This window comes from Desmodus rotundus, chromosome 3 (genome assembly GCF_022682495.2).
Source record: "Desmodus rotundus isolate HL8 chromosome 3, HLdesRot8A.1, whole genome shotgun sequence".
Classification (NCBI taxonomy): domain Eukaryota; kingdom Metazoa; phylum Chordata; class Mammalia; order Chiroptera; family Phyllostomidae; genus Desmodus; species Desmodus rotundus.
In genome coordinates, this window is record NC_071389.1 from 195,460,029 (window position 1) to 195,480,348 (window position 20,320).

Sequence of the window (20,320 nt, forward strand, 5' to 3'; positions counted from 1 at the left end):
TTCTTTGGATTGTGCTTTACCGCCCCTCCAGAACCATCCATTCCTATTCAGGTTAGACCCAGTCAGGGTACTGCTCAAGCTTTCACAGGTCAGCTCAAGCCCCCCTCTTTCAGGAAGCCTTCCCTGATTGTTGCAGCATGCTTAGGCTCCTTCTGTGTCTGTCTCTCCTCATTCTGCACCGGCCTTTGGCCTTCAGAGTCCCTACCTCAGAGCTGCAAGGGCCCCACGAAATTGTCCGACCCAGCCCTCCCTGAGCCCCTATGCTTCAAATGAGAAAACTGAGGCCCGCACACCGAGTTCTCAGGGCAGCTGGGACAGGGGCCAAGCCACCCCAATGCCCAGGCCAGTCACTGCCCAGCACAACATCCTGCCAGTGTGGACTCGACTTACCACCAGTGTTCATTCACACGTACAAAGGAAATGTGGGCAGCCTCCACGCCTCAAGACTCCTCTGGAAAATACTCCTTGTCCGCCAGGCTGAGGAGACCTGGCTTTCCTTTAGCGACTCTCGGGTCCAGACCTTTACATTGTGTCCGGGTCTGTGTTGTCGATCAGGCTTCTAAAGATAAAAGCGACCTGCAGACCCCCAGACTCAAAGCCTCCTGTAGATCAAGCCCACCCTGAAAGCCAAACTAATAGCTGGGGGCTGATGGGCTAGGGAAGCAGATCACAGCCTCTGGCTTCACGGTGGTGGGTACCAGAGCAGGCAGAGCCACCCGCTGGCTGTGTGGGCCTGGGCGAGTCGACCACCCTCTCTGAGCCCTGGCCTTGTCATCTGTGAAAAGGCAGTAATAGTGCCTTCTCATGCAGCCGCCACCCACTCATAACTTACTGATGGAGAGTGAGGGCCTCACACTGAGTGTGGACCCCAGGCCGGGAGCCTGGCTGTGCACATCCTGTGCAGGGCCCCCTTGAACACGCCCCCCTGCCCTAGGAGTGCCTCCGCGCCCTGGGAGCAGACTGAGCCAGGACCAGTCCCTGCTGGCCCTGCCCCACCACACGGAGCCACCTCGGCTCAGCCAGGAGGCGTGGGCAGCACAACTCTGGTAGCCCCACGTGGAGGAGGCACAGAGGCCTGTGATGATGAGCTGGAAGGTATTCATTCTGGGGCCAAACTGTGAGGAGCCTTGAATGCCACACCAAGGTGCCTGGAGCCTAGCAGGTGCTTAATGCATGTTTTGCGCACACGAATCAGAGCACGTGCAATGGGAGCCATGGAAAGCTTTGGAGCAGGGAGGGCCTGCCTTTGACGGAGTGTTTCTGCAAAGTGCTCGGGACAGGGCCTGGCCCAAGGAGGAAGAGCAAGGTGTGAGGCATGGCACTGGATCATGCCTCACAGAGAAAGTGGGACACTGCGTCTCCAGACCCTCGATCCCCCCTTCCTCCCCAGCTCCGTGGAACCCCAGGATGCCTGCCTCTGGGGACTGCCTCAGCCCAGCTGCGTTGCCGCCTTCCAGCTGGGTTCAGCCAACGGGTGTGGTGTCCCCCATTTCCCTGGTGGAAACGCTTCCACATGGGGCAGAGGGACTCACAGAGGAACGAGTGACAGCACAATGTCTTACTGGGCCCAAGTGTCGCCACACCCCGCGTTCAGGGCCCCAGCCACGATGAAAAATGGAGTGCGAGCATCTTTGCCGCGCTGGGCCCTCAAGCCCTGCTGTGTGAGTGGGCCGGGGGCCCCTCTGCTCAGGCTCCCCCCCCCTCCCCGCACCGTAAAGTGGGGTGATAATGACGCTCCTGCCCCCTGTCAAGGGGGTTGCACAAGCAGGACAAGGCACAGCCCTGCCTGGCGGGGTGCCCACAGGGTGGTGGGTCTCCACACTGTGACCTTTGCCTTGCTCCTTGTGTTGTGCCCCCAGGCTGGACGGCCAGGCTCCATGGTGGAGAAGCCTGGCGCTGGGTGGGGGCCTGCTGAAGGAGCCACGGGACGAGGTGGGGGCCAGCAAGGATGGGGAAGTCAGCGAGCTGGCTATCTTTAGCACCTTCTCTCACAGCACTTTCCTCTTCGGGCTCTGTGGGGCTGGGGCTCTGAGACGCCACTTCTCCAAAGTCACATGCAGGCAGTGACCTGGAGGCCCGAGGTGGGTGGGGCCAGGGCCTGGGGAGGGTGGGGCTGGCTGTGGCCAGCTCCCCACCCCCACCTGTCTGCCCACAGCCCCTAGGGCAGTACCCACTACCGCCCCATCTATGAGGCATGCAGGAGCCCATATGAGCCTGTGAGGGACTGGGGCAAAAGAACACAGGGAGGGGCTCTAGCAGCTGCTGGGAAATGGCGTCCCCCCATTTCACCGGAGCCTCCAGGCCCCACAGCTGAGGGTAGTGCAGTACAGCAGTTAACACTGGGTTTCCAAGGCTGGGATTTGAATCCCTGCTTCACCACTCCCGAGAGTCTGGCTGTCACTCCGTGCCTTGGTTTCCTCATTGTGAAAGCAGGAGTAATAACGGGGGCACTGGCTCGCAGCTCATGGGGCTGTTCTGACCACTCAGTAAGACGCAGCATCTAAGATGCCTGGCAGGACCTATTCTGGCTCTGTGACCTCAGAGGGCTCTGTGACTCTCCCTGGGCCCCCACGTTCCTCAGCCGTGAAGTGGGAATAGAGCCTGTACGGAGTAGAGAAAGGAGCTCTGAAAGGGCTCGGCACACAGTAGGTGCTCAACAAATGAGCACCCCGGTCCTTCTCCCTTGAGCTAAAATGTGCTTTACTGACCCCCAATAGCATCAGGGGGGTCAGGGTGAAGGGGGGCCAAGCTCAAAGTCCAGCCCTGCTAGTTGTACACTGTGTGCCCCTGGGCAAGCTGCTCACCCTTTCTGAGCCTCAGTTTCTCGTCTGTGAAATGGGGCAGTAATAAAAGCTGCCTCGAGGGGCAGAAGACCAATGTTGCATTGCAGCCAGTACTTAGGATGTGCCTGAAAGGGGTAAGGTATTCACCGGCTTGGGCACTGCCCTCTGGGGGCATTCAAAGCCATTGGGAACACTGGTGATTGTGGGCCAGGGGCTGGTGGGGTTGAGCCCTGGGCGGTGGTGTGCTGCTGGGCCCAGGGGTCTGGTGGGTGCTCAGGACATGGTAACAGCCCTGGCATTTTAACAGCTCTGATGTGTTAATAGGCCCTGGAAGGTCCCTGGATGCTGCTTCCCTCACTCCTGGGCTCATGCGCCTTCCTCTCCTGCCTCTGGCGATGTTTGGGTCAGGCCCCTCTCCAGTCAGCTGTCCAGCCCTGCTTCTGAGCCTGCTGCTGAAAGGGCCGGGAACGCTGTTAGGGCTCCGGGGAGCAGGCCAGCAGTCTCGACCTGGCGGCAGGAGGCGTGATGCTGGAGGCCTTGGGTGCTGGCCTGAGCTGGGAGACATCGCATGGAGGCCAGGGGACCCACGGAAGATTCAGACAAGTAGCTGCTTGCTGAGAGCCAACAGGAGGGGGCCGGGCACCTGGGGTGCGGGGGGTGCGGGCAGGAGAACAGAGGGCCCAGAGGGCAGCCCACGCTGTCAAGGTTGTCAGTGGAGATCCAGGGGAAAGCATTTTGGGTGAGCCCAGGAGGTGGCAGCCAGCTGCCCAACCCCCCTCCGCCCCGGGGCCATCCCCAGGTGAGCTCAGAGAAGTCACTGGCTGTCCTGCCTTTTAAGGCGATGGCGGCTCCCACCATCTCCTTGTTCCCACTTGCTCAGACATTCCCAGCAGGTTATTTTTTTTTCCAGGAGGAATGGAATGAGACTCTTTGTTCTGTCACCGCAGGACTCCAGCAGCGAGGCCTGTCTGGGGGTTCTGGTGACAGGAAGCACACTCCAGCAGGCACTCAGAGTCTCACCCTCCAGGCACAGACCCCCCCCCCACCACAGGCCCACAGAAATGCCTGGGGACCCTGGTCTGTGACCCCAGACACCTGCACAAGCATCGGTGAGTCCCAGGGATGTGGGGAATAACATTTATTGAGCACCTACTACAGGCCAGGCCCTGGCTAGGGAGGCAGGAGGGATCCAAGCCCTTCCTTCATTGAACTGCTTCCCAGGAATCTGAACCCAGACTTTCTCAGGGCCTTTGCACCTGCCGTTCCTACTGCTTGGCTAGTTCTCCCCAGAGAGCTCCAGCAGGCTGGTTCCTCAGCACTCCCAGGTCTCAGAGAGGCCTCCCCTGCCCCTCCTCTCTACCCCAGTGGCCTATTCCATTTCTTCACAGCACTTGTTACTTCTAAAAACGGCCTTGTTTACCAGTGTTTACCGTTAGCCACCCCCAACTAGACTCTTGAGCTCCTTGAGAGGGCTTTGCGCTTGCCACCACTCCCAGCACCTGGAGGATGGCTGCATCCAGGTAGCACTCAGGGATTCTTCAGTGGGCTGATCTCCCCGCCCCCCCCCCCCCCAACAGAGGTTGAGCTTTCACACTACCGCCAGGAAACCATTCTTGTTCAGTGCACCCACTGGGCCTTCCTCATTTGGTGCCACAACCACCACTGAGGTAGCGAGTCACCACCAGATGTGACTAAGGCGTGGAACTGTTCCGGGTGCCCAAGGTCACTCACTGGCCAGGGTCAGGGTGGAAATGAGGATGGGGCAGGGGGATGGTCAGCAGCCAGGGGGCAAGCCTCCAGGTCAAGTGAGTCTGCCCCTGAAAACAACTTTCTGTGCACGCATCTCACATGTGGGGACATGAGTTGTGACCGCCCATCACCTGGAGGCGTATCTGCAGTGCTGGGTGCGTGTGGTACGGGTGCACATTCCCAGCCTGGGAGCACACACTTGGGGGGGGGGGTTGTTCTCCAGACCCTGCATCTGCAGAACCACCGTGGATATCTACAACCCCAAAGGGACAGAGCCCTGGCCACAATGTCAGACCAGCAAAGCCCTTCCCACCTGGGCTGAGTGGACGGCTGGGCTCCGGGCTGACCTAACCATGGGAGGCCCACTGGGATGAGCAGGTGGGGCCTGCCCTGGATCTGACCAGACAGGTAGGCCCCATGCCTTGAGCAGGTCCCCACCACTCTGCCTGTGGACTTCAGTCCCAGGAGTGAGCAGAAGACACCCTGCAGGGAGGGGACTCTGCCCCCTATAAAGCTGGTAGGGAGGCCATCCTTCAGGGCTGAGGGGCGGGCCCAGACTGGTACCCACTCTCACCCCCTGGTGGCTCCATCCTTAAGTGCATCTCCAGCCCCTGGGGGTCCTGAATCCTGAGCAGATGGAAGGCAGAGTTGGGGGGAGCAGGGTTCTGCGTTAGCCCAGGGGTTCCAAAGGGGGTGCAGAAACAGACACTTGGGAGTCCCAGGCTAACTGCTGCACACCACTCTCCAAGCCTCACTCTGCCTCAGGATCCACAATCCACCCCCTCTGGACTTCGCCCTACACTTAGGGCCTTTGTTCACAGGAGTGCCATGTTCACTGGGAACCAGAGACAATTTGGGGCTCCAGTAAGTACCTCCAGTACACGGGGTCTCGGTCCACTCACCCCATCACTACCCCCTTTTCAGATTAAAGGTTCAGGGGTACCAGAACCTGCTGGTGACCAGACTGTGGGACAGGGTAGTGCTGCTCCAGCTGCGGTCCCAGCTGGCTGGAGCTAAACACGCCACAGCCAGGTGTGGAGAGCAGCCTCAATCCACCAGCTGTGCCAGGCTCACTGAAGCCAAGCTGATCCCCAACAGTGTAGTTCCAAGATCATCCACCTGGCTGCTGTGAGCTTAGAGAAGCCAAAACGCTCATTCTGGGGTCAAGCCTGGTCCATGGCAGGTGCTCAACATGCTAAGTCAGCACAGCACAGGGTGGGCACCTCCTGGGGGGGGGGGGGGCGTTTGATGAGCCCAGTCTGTGCTGTGCTGACTTGCATGTCAGCACAGAATGGGTCCAATGACCTCACTCAGCTGGGTGAGCATGGCCACACTCCCTGGGTGAGCCCATTAAATCCACCAGGGCCTTCCTCCGAGTAAACACCAAGGTGTTTCTTCCCGGTTCCAGGTGCAGTGCAGCCTGTCCCAGGGCCAGAACTGGGCTGCAGGTCACAAAAGAACCCCAACAAGCCTTGACTGGTATCTGCTCCTGCGTGGATTAGTAACAGCTCAAGTGCACACCCAGTAGACCCAGGGTCTGCCCTGCCGAGCCTGTCAGCCACCAAGAGCATCAGGGACAGCAAGTCCTCGTCACCTCCTTCCCCTCTCCACAGCTGCCACCCAAGCTGTGCAAACACTTCCACAGCCGAGCCCCAGCAACCTCACCACGGTGACAACCATTTCACACAAAGCTTATTTTCCCAGGCTGACTTCCAAAGCCAGGGGCAGTCCCAGGCTCAGCTTCAGCCTACCCCTATGCCGAGCCTGGCTCCAGGTCATGGAGCTGGCAGGGAAAAGGAGACCAAATGGAGCTAAGAGACTAAGAGGTCAAGGGCAACAAGCCTCTGGAACCACAATGGCCACGTGGAAGCAACCGAGACAGGGGAAGGTCAAGTCAGAGGCAGGTATCACTGGAAAATAATTTTTATTGAGATCCCACCAGCTGCACAATTTGATCCTGGCATTAGGCTCCTTCTTCCTTTGCAATTCGGTCTTTCTTAAGTGGTCCCTGTGGGAAAAGGTGCAGGCGACAAGGTTAGTGGCGGAGGGAGCCAGGCTGTTGGTAAGAAAAAGCCACAGCCCCGCGGGATCAGGGTCTGGGCCCGTCTCCCCAGCCCCAGATGGGCAGGAGGGCAGGCTGGCAGGTGACAGCAGCTGGGGGACGGCCACGGCCCCAGCCCCGGCCCGGCCCCAGCCCCAGCCCAGCGGGCAGGCGCTCACCATGAATGCTTTCTTCTCCTCCACTGTCTGGAAGCGGCCGTGGCCAAACTTAGAGGTAGTGTCAATAAACTTCAGGTCGATCTTCTCCAGGGCCCGCCGTTTGGTCTGCACCAGCAAGGACTGTGGGCCAAGAGGAGAAAAGGTTGGTTCTGAGGAGTAGGGCTTTCTCCACACCTCTTACTTCACAGGCCTGAGAGGGCAAAGCATCAGCTCTTATCATCTGGGGGGGGCTGTGCCCAAGGAACTGGCCTCCACACGTGAAAACAGAAACAAAACAGCCTGGCCAGACTGGAATTTCCTCCTCCCGGGACTTCAAAGACCATGTTAAAGGAGCAGCAAACCCCCTTTTCCTTTGAACTCCCCTCCCTAACAAAGCTCAGCCTGTCTGTGGACTGCGTTCCTTGTGCTAATAAACTTCTCTCCCCTCCTCCACAGGTGCCCGGTGCAGCGCCACCCTTGGCTCCCGTCTCACCTTGCGGAGGGTGAGCACTCGCTTCTTGGTTCCCACCACACAGCCTTTCAGCATGACAAAGTCATTGGTCACTTCGCCGTAGTGGACAAAGCCACCCTGGGAAAAGCAATGCCGTCGGGTCAGGTCAGCAGAGTTCAAGCATGGGGCTAGAAACACACCATACAGGCAGGACCCCTTCCGATTCAGGGAGTCCGCAGCCACCCGACCACAAGGCTGTTCTCAGAAGGAAAGCAGCAGGGAACGTTTGCAGTCTGACTCCAGCGGGCGGATGACAGGCCACTACAGGAAGCAGAGAGCTGGCTGCTGGGCAAGGACCAGTTAAATGACTGCAAACACAGCCTCACGCACCAGCCAGGACCCAACAGCACACGGGGAGCCCAGCCCTGTAACATCAAAGGCTTTGAGAAGTCAGCTCCCATTACTCACCAGCGGGTTGATGCTCTTGTCAGACAGGTCGTAATCGGTGGAGGCGTTGTTCTTGATCAGTTTGCCATCCTTGATGAGGTAGCCCTGGCCAATCTTGTAGATCTGAACAAGGAACGAGTGTAAACACTTGGGGAAGAGGAAACAGGGCAGGACACTCACACACATGCTCCTCCCCTAGACGAGCAGGACCGCAAGGCTGCCACTAGGGACAAAGTCACCCCACTTGGCAGTAGGCTAGCCTGCAAAGGACTTTGGGAAAGCAGCTCTGACCTCAGCTCTAGCCTCAGAATATATAGAAAAGCTGGCTGGCTCTAAACAAGACACTGCTCCCCGAGACAGTGGATGGAGGCCTCTCCAACACTTCACGGCAAGAAAGGACAAGCTCTCAACGCCGGTCATGCCAAGGGCCAGGGGCACAGAACCACCCTTGAGGGCTGCACCTCACAAACCCTACCACCCAAGAGCCAGGGATATGCCCATCACTCGAGCAGCTAAATCCCTGGGATGCCCAGAAGCTCTGCCTCCAGCGGTGTGGCATGGACTAGAACTCCTTGACCCCAGGTACAGGGTCGCCTCCCCCTCCCAGGGCGAACTCCCATGGCCCCTCCCCCAAGCACCTCACCTTCTTGTTGATCTCAGTGCGGTGGTGGTAGCCCTTCTGCCCAGCCCGGGCCACGGAGAAGGCCACACGGGCAGGATGCCACGCCCCGATACAGGCCACCTTACGCAGACCTCGGTGGGTCTTGCGGGGCAGCTTCTTGGTGTGCCAGCGGCTGGTGACCCCTGGAATAGACACATCCTGTTACTGGGGTGCCCGGCACCCGTGCCATTGGCCCTTTCCTGCTGGGAAGGCCCACTTGAGTTCAAATGAGTGGGAAGTCCTGTGTGTGGACAAAGGTGGGTTTAATCTGCATGGCACCCTCTAACGGTTCCATCATCCCAGGCTGAATACCTGTCTAGACGTGAAATCTTCAGTTCTAAATGTGCAAAGGACAGGCCTTGGAGAATCAGCCCTCAACCAGAGGCCACATCCCCAGCCCCCTGGCCACCCGACCACAGGGCTGTTCTCAGAAGGAAGGCAGCAAGGAATGTTTCCGCAGTCTGACTCGGGCGCTGTGCCCAGCGCGCATTCCAGAGCCTCATCACCGAACGGCTGGGTCAGAGAGAGACCCCTGCTCCCGAGAGTCGAAGCACAGCAATCTGGGCCACTGCAAAGCTCACCTTTGTAGCCTTTGCCCTTGGTCACCCCAATGACATCGATCATCTCATCTTGTCCAAACACCTGGCTCACAGGGACCTGCTGCTCCAGCCTCTCACGGGCCCAGTCCAGTTTTTCGGCCACCGTGCCTCCATTCACCTGGATCTCCATGAGGTGAGCCTTCTTCTGGCGCAGAGGAAGCAGGCGCATCTGGGGGGAAATGGATGCAGCTTAGCTCCCTGAGCTGTAAGCTCTTCTCCCATGGAGAAAACAACCTTCTCATGTTCTGACTCCCCACTGGGTCCAACTCCCCTTCCAACTCTGAACAGACGCACAGGGCCCCCACCAACACAGGTCAACTCAGCCAGATGCTGGCCCCGACTAGCCAAATGCTCCTGATCACTGTCCTTGGCCAGTACCTCTGCGTACTGCCCTCATCCACCTTGGCCACCTACTGTGCTCTATTAGCTACCCACAGACACACACTTTAGAAAGCAGGATGGCTCTGCAGCCAACAGTATCAACTGCAAGAGTTAGAAAAGGAAGTAAGTTCAAGCCTAAAGCTTTCAGTTACAAGGTGCCCAGTGTAATCCCACAGAACTTTCTTCAGTGGTGGACTGCTATAAATCTGGGGTAACGCGGCCATCGCTAACTGCACAAGGCCACGAGCACATAGGAATCAGGGTGTACAGCCAGAACGGTGTTTGCCTAGACCGCAAAGGGGCGCCCCCTCTACCCCAGCCAGCGAGAGCTCCTTGGGCCAGGTGTGAGATGCACAGTATTCAGTTAGGCCCCTAACAGGGTTCATCGTGAGTCACCAATTCCTTCAACCAGTTTCCCTTAAAATGGGCTATGGGTTCCCTAATGAAGAGCCGACAGGGACGCAGTGCCCTCTGCTGGCAAGTGAAGGGGCACCGGAGGCCTTGCACAGGCCACTGTCCGACAGGCCTTCACCTGGCCCCAGGAACCCAGGCTTCAAGGGCAGACAGCGTCTGGCCTGTGTTGCTATGTAACTTCACACAACCCCCAGGCTGCTCACTGGCCTATTCCCTCCATGGGGGAATAAGTCTGGGGAATCTAAACCAGTCTAGCCAACCCCCTAAAATCAGAGACTTGGCACAGAATCAGCTGGAACTGAGAGATGACTCAGAAAACAAGCGAAGCTTCCAAATCAACGGCACCTGACATTCAAACCCGGCACGATCAAAGTCACCTCCATGACAGGAAGCAGCAGGGAAGCTGCGTACCTGGGCACACTGGCGAGTGCTCACCTGGGTGTGGGCGATGACGCGGATAACCTGGCAGTACTTTTTCATGCTGTTGAAGTCCTTCTCCAGCTGCTTCTTGCCATCGTCATCCTGCCACTTCTTGCAGTACTTGGTGAAGGCCTTCTTCTTAGATTTATGCCTTCAGGAGCAGAGCAGAGTTGGGGAGGAGGGCCGGGTGCAGGCCTTCATCACCCAAGGGGCGAGAGGAAGGCACACGGGCACCACATGGGGATGGGGCTCATTGCCGGCTTTTAAGGAGCCTTTTCCACCGGCAAGCGGAGCCTGGAAGGAGCTCATCGGGCAAAGCCGAGCGGAGCTGAGCAGAGGTCCACAAGGTTAATGCAGGTCACACACATTTGAACACACACAGTTTCTTGCTCTGGTCTAGCCACTGCCCAGGCAAAAGGACTGGGGGAGTTAACACTGCTATCTCTTGGTTTCTAACTGGACTCTCAATACTTTCCAGCACCCACTAAGCTGAACCTGAAAGGAGGTCTGGAGGTGCTGCTCCCAGCTCAGTTAACCAAGCTCTGCCCCCAGGAAATGTTCTGCTCCAGAGGCAAGGAACCCACCACCAGAGCAGCCCCTACCCGGCTGGAGCCGAGAACCCCGCAGAGGAGTGCCTCTCTCCAGCCCTGGCCTAGGTAGGGTGTGCTCGGTGTCACCCTCTCTTACCAGTTCTTATAGAAGCGTCTCTTGCATTCATCACTGATGTGCTCGGCAAAGATGGTTTTGAAGGTGCGGAGGCCTCGAGGGGTCTCCACGTAGCCCACAATGCCCACGATCACCATGGGCGGTGTCTCCACAATGGTCACGGCCTCCACAACTTCCTTCTTGTTCACCTCTGCAAAGAAAACCTGGAGTAGGACTTGAGTGGCTAACCAGAATCCCCAACCAGGGGTGTTTTGTGCAAAATGTGAGGTGCTCGCATAGGCCAAGAGGGCAACCTGCTTCAGGTAAGAGGGAAGGTCACCGAAGCAGGGTGCACATCAGCAGCTTGGACTCTCGCGGGCTGCCCTCACTGCGCACTTGTCTGCATGCGCTGACATTTTCAACTCAAATAAACAACACAGGACCCTCGTAAAGCAGAGTAACAGCCTAGCTTCAGTTCTTCTCTGTCACTGAGATCTCTGGAGCAGAGACTCCCCGTTCTCCAGATAATACACGAGAACTAAAGAAGCGCAATGGAGCGTCATAACAGCTCTGCGCTCAGGTAGGTACTGACCACCTAAAGTAACCAGTGCTGTGTCCTCCCACTCGGTGACTTTTCTACTTCAAACCTCACAGCCCAGGGACATGGGCAGTATTCAAGGTTAGCATACTTCCCTGGCACTGTGGCTCTTGACAAATTTACCCACATCACGATCCTTAACTTCAATACATCCTTCCACCTACGAATGGCAGTAGCCTGGGAATATTAATCAATCCTCAAATATATTCATCTCCATCCCACTATCGAAATACTCAGTCGATCTCAGGTCTGCCCTGTGAAAGCCTGGCCCCAACTGGTCCGTCCCCACCCTGTATTCCTCACCCCCCACCAGCCTGGAGGACACAGCGTGTACGTACTGGATCCTGGCCTATCGACCTCACGCACGATGTGGGTCATGCCAGCCTTGTAGCCCAGGAAGGCTGTGAGGTGGACAGGCTTGGAAGAGTCATCCTTGGGGAAGCTCTTCACCTTCCCGCGGTGCCGGCTGCTGCGCTTCCGAGGCAAGAAGCCCAGGGACCCATGTCTGGGAGCGGAGAACTTCCTGTGAGACTAGGATAAGATCACCAATGTTAGTAGTGAGCCTGTACCTCACTTCTTGATTCCCAGCTGCCTACATGGTCCTGTGAGGAGCCTCAGCAATGTGGAACCAAACCTGAGACCCAGCAACCCCAGGTAAACGCTGAACTGGGTTTGCTTCATGCAGGGCCACACACCCTGAAGCTGCATTCAACTCAGTATATTGAACTTTTATGTCAAGTCCTCCTGTTATAATAATCTAGCAAGATGAACCATCCCCTTTTTCTCTACATCAAAAACCCACACCCGATTTTAAAATAGCTTAACAGGTGGCTTTGTGATTGAGTCAGAAGGAGTCTGACCACGAAAGGGACTTCTGGGACAAATGGCTGGGTAGCAAGTAACCAAAGGCTCCCCTGGCTACGACGGTACATAGGCCACTAGAACTCCGACAGAGCCAAATCAGAACATGACAATCAGCACAGAGTCTCTGTCCGCCCGTCAGTAAGTTCATCATCTGTGGTTTCTGGGAACTCTAGAGGCCTGAGGAGTTGTGCTGCCCACACCGTTCCGGACGATTCGGAATGAGGACTCAACAAAATCCCCCCCACACCGACTGAAGGCCTCCCCTCCTGCCTACTGCTTTGATTTCTACACCTCCCAGGTTAGCGCCCCTACTCCGGGTCCTGTGGGCCCAAGTGCTCATGCACTCCAATCTCGACTAGTCCTAAAACGAGGAGACCGAGACCCAGAAATAATCCATGGCTTGTAAACCGTCATGCCCGGGACCCCAGCCCAGCTCCGGCCGCCAGGTTTTTTGCCGGCCGGCCGGTAGGCCCAAGGCCAATAATAACAGATCTCCGGCGCTTCCCGAAAATAGGCCTGACTGTGGATCGCGCCGAGTACCCTGAGCTAGCAGAGCAGGCCCCCGTCGCTGGGCGAGCCGAGATGGCGGAGATGCGCCGCGGGCTCAAGCCACGCCACCACTACAGAAAGGGAGGAAGGAGCCTCCTCGTTACGTACCATCCCGCCGCCAAACGCCGCCGGTAGAGGTCGGGTGGTGTGCAACTCGCAATATATAAAGCCCGGCCTGGCCCCGCCCCTTCCGGCGTGCGAGCGCGCACCCGCGGCGGGCGTCGGGTCGGGGGGCGGATACCGGGGGCCGTTTCCGCGCACGCTCGTGCGCGCCCTACGCTCGTTGCCAGCTAGACGGGAGTTTCGGAGGCTGGAGTCAAGGCCCCGCTGCGAGCATCCGCGTGAAGTGTAGTGAAAAGCCTCCGCAGACCTACAGCGGCGGGCGGAGGCCGGTTCTGTGAGACGCCCTTCCGCCTAAGGAAGATGACTGAGTCGCTGCTTTGCGTAGGAAATGCAGTCACCTCTGGAATTGAATGACCCAGCCGTGGGCTTCAGTCCAAAGCAGTTGCGCACGTGCCACCCACGTCTGTCCCCCCACTGCGGATCCGCGTGGCCGCCATTTTGCAGGTTGCCCTGCAAAACCAGTTGCCCTGCTCTCACCTGCTCTTAAGTTCGAGAGAAAAGCCTGAATCCCTGGTTTTCTGGCTCCCAAACCCAGAGCCGCCTCCACGACACAAGCTTGCTTTTACTGTGTTCTGATTCCGGGCACCCCTCCTTCAAAACCCATCTTGCCATTCCGCCCACTGCCCAGCTCCCGTGGCTTGGCCCCGACGGTCTCAGAGGTGGCATACGTGCCTCGCGACCCGGGACCAGGAGTCCAGCACGGACCTAGTCTCCCCTGCCTTCCAGAGCCTGTGCAGAAAGGACCCTCTGAAGTCTGTGCCGGCTCCCTGGTGACGCGGGCGGCTTCTAACTGCTCTCCCAGTCCCCAGGCTGGACCCTCCAAGCCTTTCTAAGAATCAAGTTTCTTGTTGCTTCCCACGCCCTCGGGAGGATAAAGCATTCACTCCTGAGGCTGCGCCCCTAACTGGCTACTCGTGTCTCTTGGCCGAGGGCGAGCGCCGACTCTCTGCTCTTCGACTCTGGGCCAGGCCTTCGCTCACACCGTTGTTAAAACACAGTCTCTCATTTGACATTCGCATCGTCCCTGAGCCGCAGCGCTGACAGATCCTCAGTCCCTTACTGGAAATCTTTGGGGCCAGATGTGTTTCCAAATTCAGCACTTCTCATGTTTTAGATAATACCGTGCAATATGGCGAACATACTGTTTATTATGTAATCCTTCCCAAACTCTTTGCTGAAACACACTAATTAATTCTATAAAGAAACATGAATATTCACATGAAGTGGGATAAATATAAATAGCCTCCCATCAATCAGTTTAAGACTTACTTAGCTGCCTAAAAAATTAAGGTCAATTTGGGTTTTGTCACTGAATGACTTAGGGAGTTTTTTTACATGAGAATGTGGAAAGGGATTACGACCCATACTGTCCCCTCTTGGCAAGAAAACTAAGCTTTAGGCCAAGAGGAAATAATTGGACAAAAATCCCTCAATTCATGAAGAACAGAGCTCAGGTCTGACTGACTCCAGACTGGCTCCTCTGCGACATTGGACTCCGGGTGCAGTAGCTCCCTCACTGGAAAAGGAGGTCTGGGTCCTAAGCCACTCACTCAACAAGAAATTCTTCCTGAGCCTGTTTGGCGCCCGGCTGCGGGGTTGCAAAGGGGGTCAAGATGGCCACCATCACAGACCAAATAAGACTATTTATAATTGCCATGAGGGTTAAAAAGGATTAAACGGACACTGTCACTGGAGGTCCTGGACAAACTATTCCCGAAAGGAGTTCCCTCTCTGCAGTCATGAGAAAGGATGGCCTCAGTTTCCCCATCTGTCAAATAAGGGATTTATTCATTCAGCAAATGTACACTAAGCCTGCTCTGCCTAAGAATGCCACTAAGGGGCCCACTGGATTAAGAGAGACCAGCTAGGAGGTGGGGTTAAAGCAGAAGGGCTTTCATTATCCCGTGCAAGCCGTCGTGGTGGGTGACCTGAAAAGGGGCACTGAAGGTGGACATAAAGAAGCAGAATCGGGAGCTATTTAGGATGCACGGAAGCTGGAAACTGAGTTGCTGGGGCTGGGGGTGCAGAGAGGAAGCAAGTAGGGCCTGAGTCAGGATACCCATTTTGGAATATTGGGTGGGTAGAGTTACTTTTAGAAGGAGGAGGTTAATTTATATGCGTGGGTTTGGATTCATTTATGAGGCTAACTGCATTTTTTCTCCTTCCAAGTAAGTGTCTAAGGCTACATACCACGAAAAAAGTAAGGAAGTGGGGGAAGGGAAATAAGATGAAGCCAGAGAGGAATCACACCGAAACTCACATTGTGGAACTCGGATTATGCTAGAATAGTTGCCCCGTGTGTTCCAAGCCTCTGAGAGCCCAGATGAAAAAGATGGATATGACTAGTAACATGATTTGTAATATCCACATGATAAAAACAAACCAGTGGCCAGGAGTTCACTGTGCCTGAAATAAGACTTGAAACAAACCTCTGGGGAAACAAGATTCTCCTAAAGGGGCAGAGTGGAATGCCGCCCGTGAGGCCCCGAACGTCATGCCCACAGTGAACCCGCAGTGGCCGCGCACTCTTAGCACAGACCGGTGAACTCCTGACGCCTTGCTGATGGGATCTGTGCGAGCTGTTTACAAGGGACCAAAACAAGGGGCTTGGGTTACCTGATCCCGGATTGCTGGTTTAATCCAAAGATAAAACCCAGAGTCTGGAAGGAAGTGGATAGATTGTGTTTACAAAAGCAGAAAAGGGTCCAAGGTTTTGCTCAAATACCTGAAAGTCAGATGTTCTCTGCGGCCAGGTAAAACCCGAAGTGCCGTCTAACGTGGCGAAGGTTAGGAGGATGTGAGGAGGGGCAGAAGGAACGGGGAGGCAGCTTTAGTCCTGAGAGTATTTCCACATTCACCTCCCCTGTCAGGCTGGAAGCTTCCTGTCGGTGGAGACTGTCCTCCCGTGTGCTCGGCCCCAGTGCAGGTCCTGACACAGAGGAGTCTCTGGTCCACACTGGTCGGACGAGGGCACGGACACAGCAGGCCCCAGCCACACCACCACAGTTTCACTTACAAAGGCTGCTTCCCTGGCCCGTTGAAGCAGTAATGGCCCCCTCTTTGACGTGAGCTCACATTATGAGCTTCTGTGCTGTCATTGATTGTTGCGAAACCACCTGGCTTAGATGACAGGACAGGGCATTTGGGCCAGAGGGTCAGATAATATGAGCTTGTGGCATAAGCACAGTCCTATGTCCCTGGGGCAGGAGCCTGGGCACAGAGCTCTGGGTCATGAAGGACCCCATCCCCTGCTCTTCCACCACCAGCTGCTGGAGAGATGTCCCTCAGAATGGGAGCCGGCTGGCCAGGGGTGCCTGGAGGCTCCTGCTCCTGCTCCTGCTCAGCCCCAGGTTGGTGAGATTCTATGCACCCCTGCTGGGGCTGCAGGCGGCCATGGCAAATATGGCTTCTCACAGCCTCTCAGTCTATTTGCTGGGCCTCTCCATCCTGTGGTACAGCAGCATGCAGCTGGGTGGTGGGCTCGCCCTCATCCTGACCTGCAAGCTGTGCATGGAGGTGCTGCTGCCCATCCAACAGGCCTTGTGGCAGCCACTGATCATCGCGAGAACCTGGGGCCTTCAGCGGCTTGCCACCCTGATCCACAGAACCCGTTGTGGCATCCTGAGGCTCCTGCGGTGGGAGGCCGGCCTGGTCCTGCTCTCTGTGGCCTAGTGGGCCTACTATGGCCTGGCCAGCTTCCGCTATGAGAACAGCAAGGCCTTGAAGAAGTTGCTATGGGCTGTGCTGAAGCAGGTGACTGTATCACTACTCGTTCGCTGCCTGGACAAGCTGTGGGTGGCCCTGGGGTGGGTGGCCCAGGCCACATGGTACAGTGGCCTTCAACCCCTGGAATGGGCCAGGCTATCTGGGGCGACCTCCAAAGACCTGGATGCAGTTACCACCATCCTTCCAGCCACCACTGTCCCTTTCAGCCAGCGCTTCCCTGGACCTGACCCGGCCACCCTGAGCAGGCTCATGGCAGCCTCCATCATCACGTGCCTCGTGGGTGGGGGCAAGGATGCCAGCAAGGGAAAAGGAGGCTGCGGCTTTGGGGCTGCTAAGGTGCCCATTAGCACCAGGTTCCAGATCAATAGGACAAGCAAGATGGCCTTTAGGTCTCCATCCAAGCAGGCGCTCACACAGCAAGTCAAGGTGACCTGTGTTCTCATCATTCTTCTGTATATCTGTGCCGCGTCTCTCTTCGTGCAAATCTTAAAATAAATGATCCAGTGTGAAAGCCTTCGGTCTGTGCCTGGATTACTTTGTCAGTGAGAGATGGAAGGGCATCAGACCTGCCCCCTGGGCCTTTACTTGGCTGGGGGCAAGCGTGGGCGGTATGCAATATGCAAGCCACATGCACACCAGGGGCTGGGCTGGGGGACCTGGTCTCAGCCCCGTCACTACTATGTGTCCCTCCACCCTTCTCAGCCTCAGTTCCTTTTCTGCGAGTGTAGATCTAGGGCTCCAGGGGAGCACTCACTGGGTCCTTTGTCTTCACACTTTTACCTCTTTTGCACAGGCTCCGAGGTCTCAGGGGAAGGGTTGCAGCAGAATATTCATCAGTTTTCCAGGTGTGCTTTTTCAGGGTTGTGGTCCCCACTGAATGACAGTGACAGGGCAGGGGGTCGTTTCTCACTGCAGTTGGTCCTGGGGTTGCCCACTTGGTTTTGCTGCTTTTCTGGGCCTGGAGCTGAAATGCAGCTGAGTCCTAGATGTTATCTCTAGGGAGGTGACCTTCTGTGTCTGCCTGTACATTTCTCGCCCAGTTTGTTCAGCTGTCTGTCTCAGTTTCCCTATTCCACTTGCCAAGGGACTTTCCTAGCTGCTTACTGTCCTGTCTTAACATCAACTGAGGTCATTTGGTGTTTTCAGCTGGGACATGGGTCGGTCTGCAGGGTTCAGGACGGTGGTGGTGGCTTGAAGGTGATGGCTGGAAGGCTGGGCTCATCTGGGACTCTTGACCTGCATATGAATATGAATAAGGTCTTGGTGACCTCAACCCAGCTGGAGTTCTTCCGTGACAGCTCAGGGCTGAGAGTGTCTCAAGAGATGGAAGGTGAAAGCCGATACTTTCTTAAGTCCTAGACCAGGAAAATGGCACCATGTCATTTTATTGACCAGCCAATTGCAAGCTTTCTTACATGGAAGAGAAGAAGGTCAAAGAATTTGTGATCATATTTCATTGGCCACCCTTTTTGTTCCTTCCCCTGGACCACAGGTGGCAAACATAAGGCCCGAGGGCTGAATCCAGCCCTCCACCTTGTTTTATCTGGCCCGGCGCCTTGTTTCTACCTGGCGGCAGCGCCGAGCTCCTTGCCCCTAGTTAATGAGTAGTTACATACATACAGTCCTAAAGTTACATTTGGCCCTTTGAAGGCACCCTCAAGGCTGATGTGGCCCCTGGTGAAAATGAGGTTGACACCATGCCCTGGACCCTAAGATCCTTTAGGGCAGAAACTGCTCTGTTGCTGTCGGGCCCTCACTGGCCTGGCACACAATGATGTCACGGGAACACTGAACGGATGTCTAGGTCTGCCAGGCTCAGCCTTCTTCACCTCACGGCACACATGAACTAGTTACGACGAGTCTGCGGCACACCAGAAAATATCTTTTTTGCCAATCTGACAAAAAATACATATAATTTTGATTCATTCACACCAACAGCTATTGTTGCGTTGGCGGTTGTCTTTTTTTTTTTTTTAACTTGACAATGTAAGAGAAAAGAGGTCAGTACACCTGACTAAATGGTCAGGCATTGCATGTTTTAACCACAGCACACCAGTTGAAAATCGCTGATCTAGACAAATGTGCAATACCTAGGCTTAGAGCTAAGTGTTCACTTAATTCGCTAAGTGTTCATTTCCCTGAGAAAAGAATGGGATTGCTTGGTCATTCGGCACATTCTTTAGTCAACCGAAATGTGTTGCCAAACAGTTCTCCTGAAAGGTACCAGAGGCAAATTTTTAAGTTTGCCTTTATGCTGTGGCTCATCCACTCAAACGCAATGAATGCATTTCCCCTCTACCCAGGCAACTCTAAACTCACAGAAAACAGACCTAACACCTTCTATACAAAAGTAGCCTCAAGAGGGCAGAAGAGAAGCAAAGGCAAGTGCTGCTTGGCCTGGGCTGGGACTCCAATTCCCAGGCACAATATGACGAATGGTAGGAAGCTCTAAGTTTGCAAAGGGCTGACCTACAAAGAACTGCCTGACTTCCTCCTTTAGCCTTGCCGCTAGCGCAGAACACACACACGGACGGCGGGAGAGGAGGGTGTTTCTATAAACTGCAGTGATCACGGAGAAGCCTGGGAACCAACTCAAAATTCGTGTTTCTAAGAAAATGCTTACATACCCTTGTTTTACGTACAGCTGGGATGGGGAGGCTAATTACATTAAGCTCATTCTTTGCATCAGGCACTATTCTAAGCACATTTTGTGCATTGTCTCATTTAAGTCTGACAAAAATCCTCAGAGGTAGCTACTATGCTTATTTCTACTTTTTTCAGATGAGGAAACAGGCCCAGAGAGGAGAAACCATTTGCCCAAGGTCACACAGTGACTGTGGGTGGGGGTGGGAAGCCAGGAGTTTGAAGCTCAGGTTCCTAAATGCCATCCTTTCTGAGATGCAATTCATTAGTGTGATCGAACTTAAATGCTGGCAGATTAGGGGCGGTGTCTAAACTCTCCAGTCCTTATGCCCCCACGCACAGCACAAAGCCTTGTGCAAGGTGAGCTTCAAGTAAATATTTATTGAATGAATAAATGAATGAATATTAGTCACTTGTCTGAATATTACTCACTTATTTGGCCCATCACACTTGCACACTTTTTTCTCCTATTTTACAATTAAAAAAATTAATTCTAAAAATAAGGTTGCAGTAATAAATCAAATAGTGGATGTAATCCCCTAGCACAGGGCCTGACACAGAGTTGATACTCAATACAGGGCCTCAGATGGACATTGGCTTCTGCTATGTTTATAAGAGGTGCCCTCACGCCCACCACACATTGCCTCTGTCATCACAGAATGCAGGATGTCCTGTCATCACCGCCGTGGCAAAAGCCTCCGCGGATATCCGTGTCCGAACTGCTCCTGGAACCAACAGAAGTAACCAGAGGCATAGAGAGACGCCCTGAAGACTATGCAGGTCGTCAGAAGGCCAGACCTGGGTGGTGGCTCTTCCCTTTGCAGCGAGCACTCCACCATCCAGCCCCAGTTTCCATGAGACCTGGAGCTCTGGCCTAACCTGTGATGGGGTGATGGGGTGATGGGGCTAGGATCTATTTAATGAGTACCCTTGGCTATAGCAGTGAACAAGATAGACAAAACCCACAGGCTGGCAGAGGAAAAAACGAACGAATAATTACATAATTAATTACTGGATTAAGAAAGGGGTCAGTAAGGGTTGAGGAGATGTCTTCTAAATAGTTTATTG

General features: G+C 55.4%; 1 protein-coding gene and 3 non-coding genes across 4 annotated transcripts; all 4 read right to left on the minus strand.

Moving 5' to 3' along the window:
- Positions 1 to 6,439: 6,439 nt before the first annotated feature.
- Positions 6,440 to 12,898, minus strand: RPL3 (ribosomal protein L3). Its single transcript, XM_053919591.2, has 10 exons — positions 12,869 to 12,898; positions 11,686 to 11,878; positions 10,792 to 10,960; positions 10,120 to 10,255; positions 8,872 to 9,058; positions 8,273 to 8,433; positions 7,651 to 7,752; positions 7,225 to 7,320; positions 6,753 to 6,872; positions 6,440 to 6,540 (listed from the first exon to the last, which is right to left on the minus strand). Exons 1-10 carry the CDS (start codon positions 12,869 to 12,871, stop codon positions 6,496 to 6,498), a joined length of 1,212 nt encoding a protein of 403 aa, XP_053775566.1. The 5' UTR covers positions 12,872 to 12,898; the 3' UTR covers positions 6,440 to 6,495.
- On the minus strand, positions 8,711 to 8,804 carry LOC112322113 (small nucleolar RNA U83B). Its single transcript, XR_002976604.1, has one exon. It is a non-coding gene; the product is annotated as a small nucleolar RNA U83B (small nucleolar RNA).
- LOC112322115 (small nucleolar RNA U82P) lies at positions 10,256 to 10,311 on the minus strand. Its single transcript, XR_002976606.1, has one exon. It is a non-coding gene; the product is annotated as a small nucleolar RNA U82P (small nucleolar RNA).
- On the minus strand, positions 12,304 to 12,367 carry LOC112322106 (small nucleolar RNA SNORD43). Its single transcript, XR_002976598.1, has one exon. It is a non-coding gene; the product is annotated as a small nucleolar RNA SNORD43 (small nucleolar RNA).
- Positions 12,899 to 20,320: the final 7,422 nt, after the last annotated feature.